The sequence below is a fragment of the Paroedura picta genome, chromosome 18, assembly GCF_049243985.1.
Source record: "Paroedura picta isolate Pp20150507F chromosome 18, Ppicta_v3.0, whole genome shotgun sequence".
Taxonomy (NCBI): Eukaryota; Metazoa; Chordata; class Lepidosauria; order Squamata; family Gekkonidae; genus Paroedura; species Paroedura picta.
This window is the reverse complement of record NC_135386.1, coordinates 3,201,496-3,217,720: the sequence shown is the minus strand read 5'-3', so window position 1 is coordinate 3,217,720 and position 16,225 is coordinate 3,201,496. Positions and strand designations below refer to the sequence as shown.

The following is a 16,225-nucleotide window of genomic DNA, read 5'->3' as shown; positions in this document are numbered from 1 at the left end:
GTCAGTACTGTCTGACAGGCAGCTGCTCTCCAGGGTCTCAGGACGAGGTCTTTCCCATCACCTCCTGCCTGGTCCTTTGAACGGGAGATGCTGGGGATGGAACCTGGGACCTTCTGTTTAGCTCATTGGCAAAGTGCATGCAGAAGGTCCCATGTTCAATTCCTGGCATCTCCAGTTAAAGGACCAGGCAGAAGGGGGTGGGAAAGGCCTTGATCTGGGACCCTGGAGAACCACTTGCAACCCGAGGAGGCAATACTGATTTTCATGGACCTGTGGTCTGATTCAGTAGAAGGCCGTTTCATAGGGGTTCAGTGAAATAATGGTATCTGATGCCCAAGGCTCACCTTTGCTTCCTCCTCTTGGGCTTTCTTCACAATCGCTTGAAGCTGGACCTCTCGCTTGAATTCGGCATGGAGGAGCTTCTCTTCCATCATTCTCCGCCTCTGATCCAATAATTCTTCCTTCCATTTCCGGACGTCCTTTTCCTGTGAAAAAAAGGAAGCGGGCCATAATCAGATATTTTTTAAAGGAAGCATTGTTTTCAAGCTTTTTACCTTACTAAATAACAGCAAGCAGGGTTGAATTAACACTGACGTAAGACTAACTCATAATGAAATGGACCCATGGTCTGCTGAAATGTGTATTTGTCCATTCAAACTGGCTATGGACTTCCAGAGTCTCAAGTTGAGGTCTTCCCCATCCCCTCCTGCCTGGTCCTTTAACTGGAGATGCCGGGGATTGAACCTGGGACCTTCTGCCTGCCAAGCAGAGGCTCTGCCCCTGAGCCAGGGTCCCAGATCAAGGCCTTCCCCATCCCCTCCTGCCTGGTCCTTTAGCTGGAGATGCCGGGGATTGAACCTGGGACCTCCTGCCTGCCAAGCAGAGGCTCTGCCCCTGAGCCAGGGTCCTTATCAAGGCCTTTCCCATCCCCTCCTGCCTGGTCCTTTAACTGGAGATGCCGGGGATTGAACCTGGGGCCTTCTGCCTGCCAAGCAGAGGCTCTGCCCCTGAGCCAGGGTCCCAGATCAAGGCCTTCCCCATCCCCTCCTGCCTGGTCCTTTAGCTGGAGATGCCGGGGATTGAACCTGGGACCTCCTGCCTGCCAAGCAGAGGCTCTGCCCCTGAGCCAGGGTCCTTATCAAGGCCTTTCCCATCCCCTCCTGCCTGGTCCTTTAACTGGAGATGCCGGGGATTGAACCTGGGGCCTTCTGCCTGCCAAGCAGAGGCTCTGCCCCTGAGCCAGGGTCCCAGATCAAGGCCTTTCCCATCCCCTCCTGCCTGGTCCTTTAACTGGAGATGCCGGGGATTGAATCGGGGACCTTCTGCCTGCCAAGCAGAGGCTCTGCCCCTGAGCCAGGGTCCCAGATCAAGGCCTTTTCCATCCCCTCCTGCCTGGTCCTTTAACTGGAGATGCCGGGGATTGAACCGGGGACCTTCTGCCTGCCAAGCAGAGGCTCTGCCCCTGAGCCACAGTCCCTCCCCTAATCCTAAGACCGCAGCCTGTCTTTCTGCTTAGAGTCTGCCGCAAACACCAACATAAAACCTAGCTGGGGGAATGTTGGTTGCCGTAAGCTGACGAGAACCAAGCAGGATTCCTGAGGCCTTCCCAGGCCTGTCAATCATAATAAAAATGGCGTTAGCAGGAGAGACGCTGTAAATCTCCCATCATTTCCATGAGCTGGCAATCACACCGTGTTTAATGGTTGTCGACAATTTTAAAGGGCGATATGTCATGTTCCACCTCACGAGACAAAAGCTCCCGCCCCGCTTAATAGAAGACGATCGCGCAAACGCTGGAGCCAAGGGGGACGTTTACTGACGTCTTTCTCCTGCCGGGAGAACATTGGCAGGAAGGAAGACAAAGATCAGCAAAATGGGGAGACTGGTCTTTCCACAATACCTGGGCGATTCAACTAGGGCTTTGTGAAACCCTTAACGGCCCGGGAAGGCTTTCTCGAATGGGTGGGGATTAATTAGATATTTATAGGTTTTTAAAATTTATTACGCATTTCGAGGTGATCTGACCGTAGATGGTAATGTCGGCCTGCCCCGCCCTCTCCCCAAACGGCTAAAGATGTGTTTCTGGGGAAGTGGGTGGGGCTAGATGGGGGCTTATCTTCAGCAAGGCTTCTGACTGGCTGCGCAGATTTTTTAAAATAAGGATCTTCGCTGCGCGGTCGAAGGCGTGTCAGGCATTCCGTGGCTGGCTCCGCCTCCACAGGCAGCCATTTTGTGCCGGCCGTTTTGAGGCTGAGCTCGCCCCGCTGTGCCAGGATTCCAAAGGTGCCCACGGCCCCCAAAGGGTGGGGGAACCCTGGAAACAATACATTCGCAGCCACTCCCCCACGGGGCCCACTCACCCGCTCCATTAATTTCTGAAGTTTGAGCGTCTTCTCTTCCCGCAGTTTCTCCCGCAGCTGCTGGGCCTTCATCTGCTTCTCTTCGTGTTTCTTTTTCGACTCTGCTATCGTCCTTGCGAAACAAAACACACCGGGAGACACCCAATGAGACCAAAAAGCACTCCCCTGCAATGCTTCTGTTCACCTCGCAAGAGCCATTGGGTTAATTTTACCAAGACTAATCTAATCAAGCATTCAAAGACGGGAGACCTTTTCCGTGACGGCGAGGAGAGCTTCTCGTGCATGTGTATGCCGTGGCCGGGCGGCCGAGCCGGTTCTTCCTCCACAATGTCACCCCAAGAGTTGTTCTGGCGCCACGATTCACGAGCTGCGCGTGAAAAGATCCCCTTAATAAAGGCCAAGGATCCACAAGCGGGCCCACCAAAACGGGAGGGTCAGAAGGCTCTTCGAAGCATGTTTTGGGCAGGCGGAGAGGGACGCTACTTCTCCAGCCTGGTGATTGGATGGGGTTATTTCTGCACAGGAACGTTTACCTTCGTAATCCGCCAGGACGTCGTTCCAGTCCATGGAAATGCCGCAGAAAGAGATGGTTCCGCTGCCCATGCTGGCCTAAATCACACAGAAACAGAACTTTAGAAGATCGAAGCTTAAACCTAGAACCGCGCAAAGAAGGAACGACGCGGAATTAATAAAATTTAGACGTTCCAGCTACCAGGCTGCCCCTTTTGTGCCTCAGAAGCGCAACTCCAACGAACACGCAAATTCGAAACAAGGAACCGGCAACTCAACCGAGAAGTCGCTGTCGTTGTCCGTCTCGATGTCGTTGTTCTCCTCGGCTTCGATCTCTCGGGTCAGCTGTTCCTCCTCGGCGATGGCGCTGGCGATGGCTTCTTCGTTGGCCTTCTCCAGGCGGTCGGCCAGCTCCTCCTTCTTCGCGAGAACCTCGGCCATCGACTAGGGAAAGCCCCAAACGAGAACGGGACTGAAACCCGGAAGGAGATTGCCGCGATGCTACGGGATCACGTAGCATTGATACGATGAGGTCATCGGGTCCCCAAGTGACCCGACCTCCAAGAGGGCAGCCCCACCCCCAGCCCCCATGCTCCAAGGAAGCAGGACCATGCTGGATTAGGCATTTCGACCCCTCTGGGCAATGGACAAGGACTCACGTTGGAAATATCCGTGGGGTCCATTTCGTTCTCCGCCTTGTTTTTCTCTGCCTGAGTCTCCTCTCCGCTAGGGGAAGGGGCGGAAACGACTGGGGCAGCCTGGGGGCTTTTAGCAACGTGTTCGGTGTCAATGAGAAGCATGGGCACGTCGGGAGGTGACTGCGGAGAACCTTCTTGTGAGACTTTGTTGTCGGAGAGCTTGAGGTCCTCTAAGACGCGGCCTGTGAACTAAGACAGTACACGTGTGGGGTTAATCCACTGCTCTGGGGCAGGGCCAGAGGGGGACTTATCAGCAGCAGACTGAGGCCTAGGCCTCTGGTGCTAGCCACGTCACTTCGGGCTTACGCCAGAAATGATGTCACCACATCGCTGGCGAGGCGTGGACACTCTGGTATCTGGGCAAAAACTCTATGGCAAAAATGGCTTCTACCACGCAGTTTTTGCCCACACGCCAGATCATGCCTATGCCGCCGGGGGCGTGATGACATCACTTCAGGTGTGCACAGGAAGTGACGTCACTGAGTTGCCGGAAGCACAGGCCTAGGCCTTCATTTGCTGCCAGAAGTCCCCTAACCCACCCTCACTGGTTGCCAGGGGATACCTGTCACAAACCTACCACAAAACGTTCACAGAGGTCTTGACCTCTTAGGTCTGTCGGTCAGCCCTTCCGAGGAAACGGTTTGAAACAGAATTCCGAGCTAGATGAACCACTGGTCCCAATTCTCCCAATTCTTCCTCAACTTCCCTCTATCCCGACACTGGTGTAGGACATTCCATTTTCTTTTGGCTCTGGCTACACTGGATTTTCCCAAAACACTTCTCCCCAGACTCATTGGCAGATTCAACAAATTCTGCCTGGCCATAAATTAACAGAAACTTTTCCTTCAGCAACTTCTAGATGCCCTTCTTAAATATAAACTCACCGAGGGAATCCAAGGCCTAATAAATCCTTTACAACGTCATGTTCCAGAGGCAAGGCGGTGATATTTAGCTGTAGCCCGTTTAAAACTATACAGCTCATAAAAATATTCATTTGCCTTCTAATAATACCTAATAAAAACCCTTTAGAAAGAGCAGGACTTCAAAATCAGCCCATTAAAATTTAACTTCCAGGTCAATAATCTACGGGACCCGGACTTTTTATTTCTGTCTTTTTTTTTTTTAAAGGAAGGTCGACAAAAATAATTGATACGACAGTGTGATGGGATGTTGCGGAGGCCTGCTTACACTACCCAAGTGCTCCACCTCTGTGCAAAATAAAATATATTTCCAAGAGCAGAATGAAGGCAAACCATGGCATTGTCCAGAGAGCATTCTAAAACAACTTTGGAATCTAGTAAAAATGTACCGGAGCAGATTCTGTGGCTCTATGATTCACACGGTTCTTTCTAGCCAGGCCCAAAGAGAAAAGATTTGAGGATAAATGGCCAGACCTTCACTTTTGCTCTGTTCATTTGCTACGTTGACTTCGGGCAGCCAATTCCGGCTCAGGAAGTGCCTGAAGTTCTTGGGGGCAGAACCAGAGCAGGGAGTGGCGTTTGGGAATACAACCCCCCCCCCCCCAAAAAAATATCACTTACTTGAGTCCTTTCCGCAAGAGGGTGTTCGAACAGGGATCCCGACTCTTTCAGGATGGGCTCTGCGCTTTTCGATACAGCCTCTTCCGTCAACAGGCCCTTCTGCTTGTGGTCTGCTAGCCGTAGGGCGACGTTCTCCTTGTTACTATCGTCCTGCATCTTTGACAGTTCCGTGGCCGAATTCGTTTTCGTTGCCAGGGCGGAAGATTTGGACCTCACCGGCCTCCCGCGCTGGACCGTTTCCCAACCTTCGGCGTCCTTTCGCTCTGCGGCATATTATTAAAAAGCCAAGACGTTGCAAACCTGATGCAGTACGGCTCTTTATAGAGACAGGAGGAACAAGAGAGCCAGTTTGGTGTAGTGGTTAGGAGTTAGCCTCTCCCACCCCACAGGGTGTCTGTTGTGGGGAGAGGAAAGGGAAGGCGACTGTAAGCCGCTTTGAGCCTCCTTCGGGTAGGGAAAAGCGGCATATAAGAACCAACTCTTCTTCTTCTTCTTCTTCTTCAACTGTATTGTGCTTTAAAACTATTACAGATGACCAAAGCAAAAAGGTCTCAAGATGGGAGCTTGAAAGAGCATCTCCTCCCACGCTGACAAGCTTTCCGATTAAGCTCCACTCCTCAAACCCCGTTCTCTGTGTTCCGCCTCCAGAGGTAACGGGGCATTTTCGGTGGTTGCACCACAACTCTGGAAAGTTCTCCCCTTAGATTAGGAACCACTTTTTTATTTTAGCCCCTGGGCCCAAACCCACCTTTTTACAGGAGCTTTTAATGACCGGGCTTTTTAAAAGGTCTGCTACTGCTTTAGAGAGAGTTTTATATGCCACTTATTAATGATCAGATTTGTAGACCGCCCTTATCGGCACTGCCGTCTGTGTGGAAACGTCTATCGGAGGGGTCATTTTTGCAGCTTGTTTTGAAAACAGTCGGGTTGTCCTAATTTGTAAGCCGTCTCAAGCAGAATTCCCAAAAGCAGGCATTAAAAAAAAAAAATCGCCTTCAAGTTGCATGGCGACTCTGCAGGGTTTTCAAAAGAGATGTTGCAGAGGTGGTCGCTCGTGACCCTGGACTTTCTTAAAAGCCTCCCACGCAAATCCTAGCCAGGACCAAACTCTGCCCAAGTCAGGCCTCCCTTTACATAGGGCTGATGCAAAAGGTGAAGCAATCCCAAACTGACTTATCCTGAAGCAGTCCCATTGCTATTCATGGGATTACTCTCGCGTAAAACTGGTGGGGCTTCTGAGATCACTTGCAGAAGTGCTGTTGGCCCAGTTCCTCTCGGAGGGGCTCTGCCCTTCCCCAGTTTCCAGCACAAGAATCTCTCTTCTCTAGACTTTTCAAACAAAAGAAAAGCTACAAGATGAGATGCCACCTGGGCTCTATTCCCCCCTCCCTCCAAAAAAACATCCATTAGCGCTTTTAACCTTGTTCTTTTATTCCCTGTCTCTACCGAGACAAAAGTCTACCTACGCTGCTCTTGAGAGGTCATTTCTAAACCTGTGAAATCTCAGCTTGAAATAAACGAGTGGTCCCAGAGGGGCATGACGTCTAAAAAGCCTGCCAGGATGTCTTTAAAAAAAGAAATCACATACATCCTTGCTGTTATTAATAATTCCATTTATATGCCGCCCTTCCCGACGGCTCAGGGCGACTCACAAATTTTGACATACATGCATATCGATAATGTATAGAAGAAGAGTTGGTTCTTATATGCCGCTTTTCCCTATCCAAAGGAGTCTCAAAGCAGCTTACAGTCGCCTTCCCTTTCCTCTCCCCACAACAGACACCCTGTGGGGTGGGTGAGGCTGAGAGAGCCCTGATATCACTGCTCGGTCAGAACAGTTTTATCAGTGCCGTGGGGAGCCCAAGGTCACCCAGCTGGCTGCATGTGGGGGAGCGCAGAATCGAACCCGGCATGCCAGATTAGAAGTCTGCACTCCTAACCACGACACCAAACTGGGCCTCTTTATAAATATAAAATGCCAATAAGGTTACAATTACAATAATCTAAAATACCTGGCGCTCATGCCATCGAAAACCCTTCCTATATTTAGGGACAGGGAACAGTGATGCAGGTGTAAATTATTGGATTTATCTACTGCCCTTCCGCATTTTGATGGGTGGGTTTGGGCGGAGAGGCCAGCCTCAGTCACAGGCCAGGCGGAAAAACCTCAAGGGCTCAGGGCCCTGACCTCACTTAGCAGAGGCCAATTTTATCTCTTTATAATAATCCGTCGATTTTGGTCGCTTGACCATCGAGCCAAAAGGGGGGCACTGAAGAAAAGGTGATCCCGCAGATATGGTGGTCCCAGACCCCCTGGATGAAGAACTAAATACATTCCAAGTGTAAAACGGGGAACGCATCCCCCCCCCCCCCACGGCTCCAACAGAACACTTGGTTTCAACCGGCCTCCTGCATTTCAACTGCCGGGTTTTTCCGGCTGACCGGATATTTACCGTTTCTCCGCGAAGGTTTCGGCGCTGGCGTCGGCGTGCAGGCTTGCCTCGTGGCCGTCTCCGATGCGCAGGTGGCCGCCGTGTGGCTCGCCTTCACCTTGTCTGCCCAGCTGACCCCCGAGGGAGCCAGGCGGTTCGAAGTCCCTGCTGCAGAGGGAGTCCTGAGGAAGGCGGTGGGGGAGAGAAAACGCCACGCTGGTGAAGCATTTGCACCTCTTCTCGCTTGTGCAGCTCAGACTGAGAAGACCGCATTGCCCCACGTTGCCACATGAGCCACCAATGCGCAACTCGAAGTCACTGGCGGAAGGCCTGGAGCGATAAGGTTCCGCCCTGATTCGATTCGGCCTTCTAGAACCAGGGCTGGACAAGCCTCCGGGGAGCCTCCGGGGAGGGCGGTATATAAGTATGATAAATAAATAAATAAATAAATAAATAAGCTTGCAAGGAGAAGCTTGCAAGGAGAAGCTTGCAAGGAGATCCGGCACTGTACCAAACATCCTTTGGGTTTTTTTTTCTGGATTCATATAGACCCCCAATTCCAATCAATATTGAGACTTCTTGAACAGTGCTTTGGCACAAGATTTCCCCGCTGCATCGCAAAAACCAAATACACGGGGGTACCAAAGCACAGCCTTTATAGTCTACAGGCCTTCCTGGATGCAACCCGTCTGACGAAATCATTATTTGAATGAATTTCTTACTCTCCCCTCTTTTTTCTCCTTTGGGGACGGAAACCGGTTTCACGGTGTCATTTTAAAAACTTTTAAAACCTAATATTTCTTACTAATTTCTATCGTTTATCATCCTTCTGATCAGGGCCAGGAGACGGGGTGGAGATGAGGTTTAAACCCTGCACTACCAGGCATCTGACTGCCTAACAGATTTAATAGCAGCCTGGTATTTTTCACAATCCTTGCATCTTAGGCCGGACTGCCGAACGCTGGTTGAGCTGTGATACAAACCAGCATCCTGGCTCGAGGGAACTTAACGACCGTTCGGACCTCTCTGAAACGGCTCCGCTTCCGTTGTCAGACTAAGAGAAAGACGGTCTGGCTTGCCATACCCGAAATTCAGACTCCTGCGAGCACTGGAGGTGACGTTGATTCGGTCCGTGGACGGGCTTGGAATTACGTGGCGTCCCGGGGACATCTTCTTCACTTCCCAGGCCAGAGAAGTAGGCCTGCAAATTCAACACAGAGCACCGAGGAAGGTTAGCAAAACGATGCCGAGCAGGAAGAGAGAAGGAAAAGGGGCCCGAGCGGATGGAAACGTTATTCGGGTCACCTGCTCTGGGCATCCGTCTTCTCCAGTTTCTCCTGCAGCTGTATCCAGTCGATCAAAGCCTTGAAGTCCCTCACGTAATTGTCCAGCATCATCAGGACCTCCTAGGAAACAAACAGAAATCATCCACGGTCCAAAAGCCCACCCCACCCACGAGAAAAAGGGAAATAGCATTCGTTCGAGACAAAATAGAAAGGCAAAACAGAAAAGAGCATTTGTTCAACGCAAAAAGAGCCGGACTAGCGGACAGGGCGTTCCCAATTCTTCGCAAAGGATGCTGGGGGAGCATTTCGGCTGCCGTGGTGGAAAATTCACTGGCTAGAAGCTGCAGACTGGGGCTGACCAACCCCTCGTGTCCGCTTCCACCTCCCGCTACTCGCAAGTCCTCCTGCTCCCCGTGCACACGGCAGCCCCTTCCCCATCCGTGCTGGCCGGGGCCATGCAGCTGCTGGGGCCACCAGGAGTGATGCCTCTGGGTACCCCCTGCACAGTTCTTCATTAATGCTGGGAAGCTGAGAGCATGGGTGGTGGAGGCATGGCCAGCCAGGAGGCAGGGAAAGGCACACAGAGGGGTGGCAGGAGAGGTGAACCACAGAGGGCAACCCTGGCCTTGCTCACGAGCTAAGAGAACACAATCGGGCCGCCCTGATCCGGAAAGAAGATGCCTCACCAGGCAGAAGGGAAAACCATACGTGTCAAGGGGAACTGCATTTTAAAAGGGATGGGGCTCTCCGATCCAGTTTACGCAATTCATTTCACGGCCAGAGGGTCTACTTAGAAGTAGCACGCACATTTAAAAAGTTCCACTTGAAGATTGCCATTTGAATTGCGAAGCACGACCGAACGAGGAGTTGTCAGAATTAGGCCCATTCCAACAGACTCGGTGGTTTGCTGGCCCGGATATTTCCCCTCCCCTCCCCAAAATACGGGATCAAAAGCCATGCCCAGTCACGTGCAGACCCAAAGACGCTGTAATCCAAAACGCAGAGGCGGCTAAGCAAATAATGCGAGCGCTCCGCTCCCTGTTCTGACCTCGCGGTCCTTCCCCGCTCCCCCTTTTACAGCCCAAATAAATGTTTTGCTGCAGCTTCACGGGCCACGCCACCGAAAGGGAAAAGGAACAACGGTCAGTCCAGAATGCATCACTGAAACGTTTGCATCAGTCGCCACAGTGCTCATTTTTTGACGCCTCTGGGAATATCGGGTCTTTCTCACGTGCTAATAGCTATTTCTTGTTACATGGACTTCAAAGCCAACAGAGATTCCCTTTCTTCACCATCCCCGTCTCCCCAGTGAGCAGTTCCCCCTCCAATGGTTGGATTCAGTATAAGCCACAGGGACAGACTTCTGAATTTCCGGGGAAAGGAGGGAGGAGTAGGAATGAACCTGATCCAGGCACCTATTTAGATACCTACAGTAAATTATTTCTATTGGGAACGGCCACATGCCCTGTGTTGTCATCGCAAACCAACCAACCAAGAGTTCAGGTTTCCTGCAGTGACGAAACGGGTTCCACGACCAATCTCCCCCAATTTGGGGGATGCGGGTACCTGCCAGCACCTGCCCAGGTGTTTCTAGAAAGTGGGCAGAGCAAGGATGCCGACTAAGCATTGGAGATTTGATCGGTGTAGCAGCTTTACCTTCACAGCACAAGGTAAATCTCAGAAGCCATTTTAAGGCAGCATCCATGTTGTAGGTCGGGATTCCCTGCCCTACGGTCTGCTCACGATCTCCCAGAGAGTTCTGACAAACTCATAGTTCCTAGCTAAACACAGAGGCGTCTCCAGACGGTTGACACAGACCCATCAACGCGCTGAAATCGAGACTCCCTTTTCTTCTTCTTTTTTTGCAAAGCCCTGACCTCTCGGTCCGCCTCTCCTTACAAATTTTAAACTGCCTGAAAACACGAATTCTATTTCCAGGGGCCGGTCGGTGTGCGGAAACCGTGTTTTTTACAGCTTCTCGAAGCCGGCCTCGAGGAATGCTCCGCTCCGGGGTTATCCGAAATTTATCGCAGCCCTGCCATGCCGCTGAAACCCAAGTCCTGTTTTACGAACAAGGGAATACAAACAAGACAAGCTGCCGGAGTGGCCCGGGCCTCCGCTGATGCACATCTTTCCCCCCTAAAGCTATGAAGGCCATTTTGCCCGGGCGGGAGGCAGCCGAACAAAAGGGGCTCTCAAGCGTTGTTACAGGCATCCAGATAACGGCAGATAGATGTACGGCTAAAATTACCAATTAGTTTACCAATTGGCTGCGACGGATTCGATTGGGCGGTAATTAATTCTCGCGACTGGCGCACACGGCGGGACGGTTGGCGCCATCCCTCTGTCGTCCTGACACACAATCCCGGAGCGCCGGGCCCACGGGGGTCTCGCCCGTCAATAGGAGCTCTCTGGTTCCCCTACTGTCCTCAGCGCGGCAAGATATCCCCTATGGTGCCGGAGGGGTGGAAAGAAAGGGGAAGGGGGAACAGCAACGTAGCATTTGAGAAGGCACTGAGGCTCAGAAAGGGACTTTCACGGAGAAGGACGCGTTCGGCTCTATAAAAGTCCAAACTCCGGGGCAAATTCCCAAGCTCCCAGTCAAGGTCAAGGGCATCCGACGCTAATTCTTCAAGAAGGGAGCAGGGGACCGGGAAGGAGAGAGAAAAGCCGGGGGGCACTAGACAGCTTTAGATATGCTTGCTTCCCTTATACCGCCAGTATAACATCACTGGCACGTTTATTCCTTCTACGTTAAAAGGTCTGATGTACAAGAGAACAGAAGGCTTGGAAGGTCTCAACTGGGTCGGGCGGTAGATTAAAGGCAGGCTTTCTCAACCAGCGTTCTGTGGAACCCTGAGGTTTGTTGACAGCCCCGGAAGGGTTTTCCTGACGGAAAATTTTAATAAAAATTCGTTACATGTCTATTGTGTGATACAGGGCCTGGTGGTCCCACCCTCTCCTCCGAAATGGCCAATGAGGGGCCTGGAGGGGGTGGGGAGGGGAGGGGCCGCAGGTGGGCATGGACACAGCTTTTGCTTCCCAGCCACATTCTGCACGATTGCGCCCCTTCTGGGGTTTCTTGAAGCGTGAAGAACGCCCCGGGGATTTCTCAACGGTTAAAAAGCTGGGAAAAGCTGGTTTACTGCGTTCCGTTCGGGGGGGCCTTCCCCTACGTTGGAAGCTCTCCGCAAACAGCACAACTAAACAACGGGACGTGAGGGCAGGGTTTTCAGGTGCCGACTCCTGCACATGAGTATTCCGATGCAATGCCCACAGGAGAGCCGTCCGTACCGAGCTGTAGATCCCCTTTCCTTTTAAAAATCAGCATCTTAAACGCACCGCTTGGGCACGAGTCGAACGCAGAAGCACGACACGGAATACAACCTGTTAAACGGGTGGGTCGCTTTTTTAAAAAGGTCTTTGTCCCTCCCCCCTCCGGCTCTTTCTCTTCTGGCTTTTCCCCGGCGACCTTGACTAGCATTTCTGAAACTGAATCCGGAGCAGCATCAACAACAGATAAGAAAGAAAGCGTGCAGGGGAAAGAGGATGGATGTCACAATCGCAAAACTGCCTCGAGAGGAGCACCGGACAAACCCCAACGAGTGCCCCCCCCACCCCTGCGGCCCATCTCCTCCCCAGTCCTCCCAGCTCAGAGATTCCAGCAAAAACTCAACAAAAGGAATCAGAGGATGCTTTCTTTTCAGGCTCCAGTTCGGCATACGATTATTTCTGTTTAAGGCAGCGGGAGTCACATGTCCTGAGAAACCCGAGGTTCCCCGAGTATCTCGTAATTTGATTCTTGGGCCTGAGCTGAAATATTTATTCATGCCGTTCTGCGCAGGCTCCCCATCGGAACGGGGTGTTCAGTGTCTGGGAAAATTATGTAACAGGCCTGTCTGTGTGGAATTCCCTGACGGATTAGGCCCTAAGGTGCTTAGATCGGGGGCTGGTGGGGCTGTTTTGCGGTGACGCTTCTTAAGGGGGGAGGAGCCTTTTGAGATTTGATCCCGACTTCCACAAAGGACTATTCCGAGTGTTCTGAACAAAGGACCAAACCTGGAAGAGAAGCTTGATCGTAGGCTGGGGAAAACAAAACAAAAAAGGGGAGCGGGTTGCCACATCATTGCAATCAAAAGAAATTCCATCAAAACCTCCGGAAGAAGTTCCTGACAGTCAGAGCGGTTCCTCAGAGGAACAGGCTTCCTCGGGAGGTGGTGGGTTCTTCCTCTTTAGAAATTTTTAAACAGAGGTTAGGTAGCCATCTGACGGAGAGGCTGATCCTGTGAAGGCTCAAGGGGGTGGCAGGTGGCAGTGGATGAGCAATAGGGTTGTGAGTGTCCTGCACAGTGCAGGGGGTTGGACTAGATGACTCAGGAGGTCCCTTCCAACTCTATGATTCTATATTCGCAGTATATTTTTCACACTTTGACACTACATTCTACAAACGTATACGAACGTCGCAGCTCCGAACCGCTCGGTTCCAAACCAGGGAGATCAGCCGGCGAGCGAGACGCCCGCCATGAGCCTGGAAAGACTATACGCCTGACAGCCGTGTCTCCTTGTGACAGACTCCCGCTGTTTGCGTCTCGGCAGCAACCCTTTCCGTCTGCCGTTCCGACCGCAGAACAGTCACCGGAGCCGTGTCCCCTTCGAAGACGATAAACAGTATCCTCGGCAACACCGGGATCAATAGTCCGCCCTCCGCCCCCGTCGCATCTAATGGCACACGCGCAACCGGTATTGTTGCTGAGCAAATGCGACGAGCGTTCTCTCTCGGGCTCCAGCAAACGGAGAATGCTGCTGTTTCGGGGAGGCGTCGAACGCCGGACAATTATTGCGATGCGCATTTGAATTTTGGAGAGAAACGTTTCTGGGACGCTGCACGGCCGAAAGCTCCCAACGCAGTTTAGGAGAAGAAGAAGAGTTGGTTCTTATATGCCGCTTTTCCCTACCCGAAGGAGGCTCAAAGCAGCTTACAGTCGCCTTCCCATTCCTCTCCCCACAACAGACACCGTGTGAGGTGGGTGAGGCTGAGAGAGCCCTGATATCGCTGCTCTGTCAGAACAGTTTTATCAGAGCCGTGGCGAACCCAAGGTCACCCAGCTGGCTGCATGTGGGGGAGCGCAGAATCAAACCCGGCATGTCAGATTAGAAGTCCGCACTCCTAACCACTACACCAAACTGGCTCTTTTTAGAGTTTTAGAGTTTAGAGAGGAAGAACGACATCGATAGAAAACATTATGAATGGGGAAAGTGAGGTCGTCTCCCCCTCCTTGGGCTCCACCTCCACGGTCTCCAGTCCGTCCCCAATTTGGAGATGCCAATTCTGGAGAAACTTTCCTTTGCGCTACCAACCCCATAGACGTGATCGGAGGTCAGTTGGCTTCATGCTCAACCACCAGCAGACCATTACCAGACCATTGGGTTCCTCTGGACTTGGAGATGGTTTTGGAAATTGGGTTCCTCTGGGCTCTGGTGATTTTTTTTTGGGGGGGGGAGTGAAGCCTGGGGAGGGACGTCAGTATAATGTCACACAGCCCAACCTCTGCACCAGAGACTTTCTCCAAGGCAAGTCCCCCTCTAATCCAGACACGGCCTGTAATTCCATGAGATCTTCCAGGCCCTACGTGGAAGCTGGAAGCCATACTGGCAAGCCGTTGAATCGAGAAACTGATCCAAATCCTTCAATTATTTCCCAAATGCCGAATTCTCTTGGCTTTCCCGGGTCTTTTCTGTCTTATGATTCCTAAAGTCGTTTTTTTTTTTTAAGCCTATTGTTATAAAGAAACAAGCCAGCTTCCAGTTCCGCTGGGGAAAACCTAGCACTCTTGCGCGCCTGTTTTCCATCTAAATCTCCGTTGCCGGCGGGGAGGGGGGGGGAGGCAACTTACGACGACGTCCCACCCAGACACTGTTTACACGGGGCCATCAATCTCCCTCGCTTGTCCCCGAGACAAGGGAATGAGAAGAGCGATAGTCATCTCTGCACGATGGGAACAATGCGTGATTAAGACATTAAACAGGAAGCGAAAGAGGGAGACGGCGAGGGCCGAGTCCCAACAGTGCCACCTACAGGAGACGACGAGCATGGAAGGGCGAAAAGGGAAAAGCGCCAACGAGACAAATCAGAGTGTGTCCTTTCCATAACCATACCTTTTATCGTTAGGACCCATGAGTCAGGCAGAAGAGCGTTTCAGAGGACAGGCCTGATGGCTTGCAGCAGAACGGTTACGTTTGACTCTCGGGAGCAAGGACCCTCAAAAACCGAAATATTTTTGGGACCCAAAGTTGCTGCCGGATTCAAAGCTGACCTAACGGCGGGTGGGCCTTCAAGTGGGTTTGAAAAGCTTGCATGCTCTTATTTGGGGTCCTTCCCTCCTAATGAAAGGCATGACGGGGATCATGTCCTGTTTCTTTGGATTCTGCCTCGGGGGGGGGCCCGCAATTCAAAACCAATAACAGAAGGACCAAGGGCTATTGCTAATTAACCTCAATGCAGAGATGGGAACAAAACTGTCTACTGATTCACCCACAATTGATTCATGGCATTCCATTGTTTTTCTTGTCGTTTCTTTTGCCACAAGTGGGAAGGGACTCACAGAGACCCTGCAGGGCTTTAGAATCACAGAATCATAGAATCATAGAGTTGGAAGGGACCATAGAGGCCATCTAGTCCAACCCCCTGCTCAACGCAGGATTAGCCCTAAGCATCCTAAAGCATCCAAGAAAAGTGTACATCCAACCTTTGCTTGAAGACTGCCAGTGAGGGGGAGCTCACCACCTCCTTAGGCAGCCTATTCCACTGCTGAACTACTCTGACTGTGAAAAACGTTTTCCCGATATCTAGCCTATATCATTGTGCTTGTAATTTAAACCCATTACTGCGCGTCCTCTCCTCTGCAGCCAGCAGAAACAGCATCTAGAGGTGGTTTGCTGTTGCCACCTGCCCCTGCAAAATTCCTTGTTGGTCCGCCCATTCAAGGACTAACCAGGGGAGACCTTGCTTGACTTCCGTGGTCTGATGAGACTGGGCTAGGCTGGGCTATCTGGATTAGGGCACACGAGCCGAGGTGGTTGGCCACAACCTTGGTTGGTCTCCTAACCAAATACTAACCAGGGCTGACCCTGTGTATCTAGGTCAGAGGTAGTCAAAGTGCAGCCCAAAGTACATCAGCGGATGAGAGTACCATCAAATGGTGGCATGCACATGCAAGCTTCCCTCTCAGACATGTAATCTGAAATACAATATTTTGCAATGAAGCTGATTCCTACATTGCAATGAAGCTGATTCACACATCGCATTTGCTGGCAGGGGCTCCTGGGAATTGTAGTCCATGGACATCTGGAGGGCCGCACTTTGACTACCCCTGATCTAGGTGGATGCTCTCCATTTAT

General features: G+C 51.7%; 1 protein-coding gene across 5 annotated transcripts in view; it reads right to left on the bottom strand.

Annotated features, from left to right (window-relative positions):
* The window catches only part of SCAPER (S-phase cyclin A associated protein in the ER), a 121,594-nt gene that overhangs the window by 72,276 nt on the left and 33,093 nt on the right, over nt 1-16,225 (bottom strand). For all 5 annotated transcript variants that reach the window (XM_077318168.1, XM_077318169.1, XM_077318166.1 and 2 more), the window contains 10 exons: nt 8,847-8,947; nt 8,626-8,742; nt 7,563-7,723; nt 5,110-5,372; nt 3,530-3,757; nt 3,150-3,314; nt 2,894-2,969; nt 2,610-2,727; nt 2,361-2,472; nt 345-485 (listed from right to left, as the gene is read on the bottom strand). In XM_077318168.1, coding sequence (XP_077174283.1) covers nt 345-485; nt 2,361-2,472; nt 2,610-2,727; nt 2,894-2,969; nt 3,150-3,314; nt 3,530-3,757; nt 5,110-5,372; nt 7,563-7,723; nt 8,626-8,742; nt 8,847-8,947 — 1,482 coding nt within the window. The remainder of the gene's footprint in view (nt 1-344; nt 486-2,360; nt 2,473-2,609; nt 2,728-2,893; nt 2,970-3,149; nt 3,315-3,529; nt 3,758-5,109; nt 5,373-7,562; nt 7,724-8,625; nt 8,743-8,846; nt 8,948-16,225) is intronic.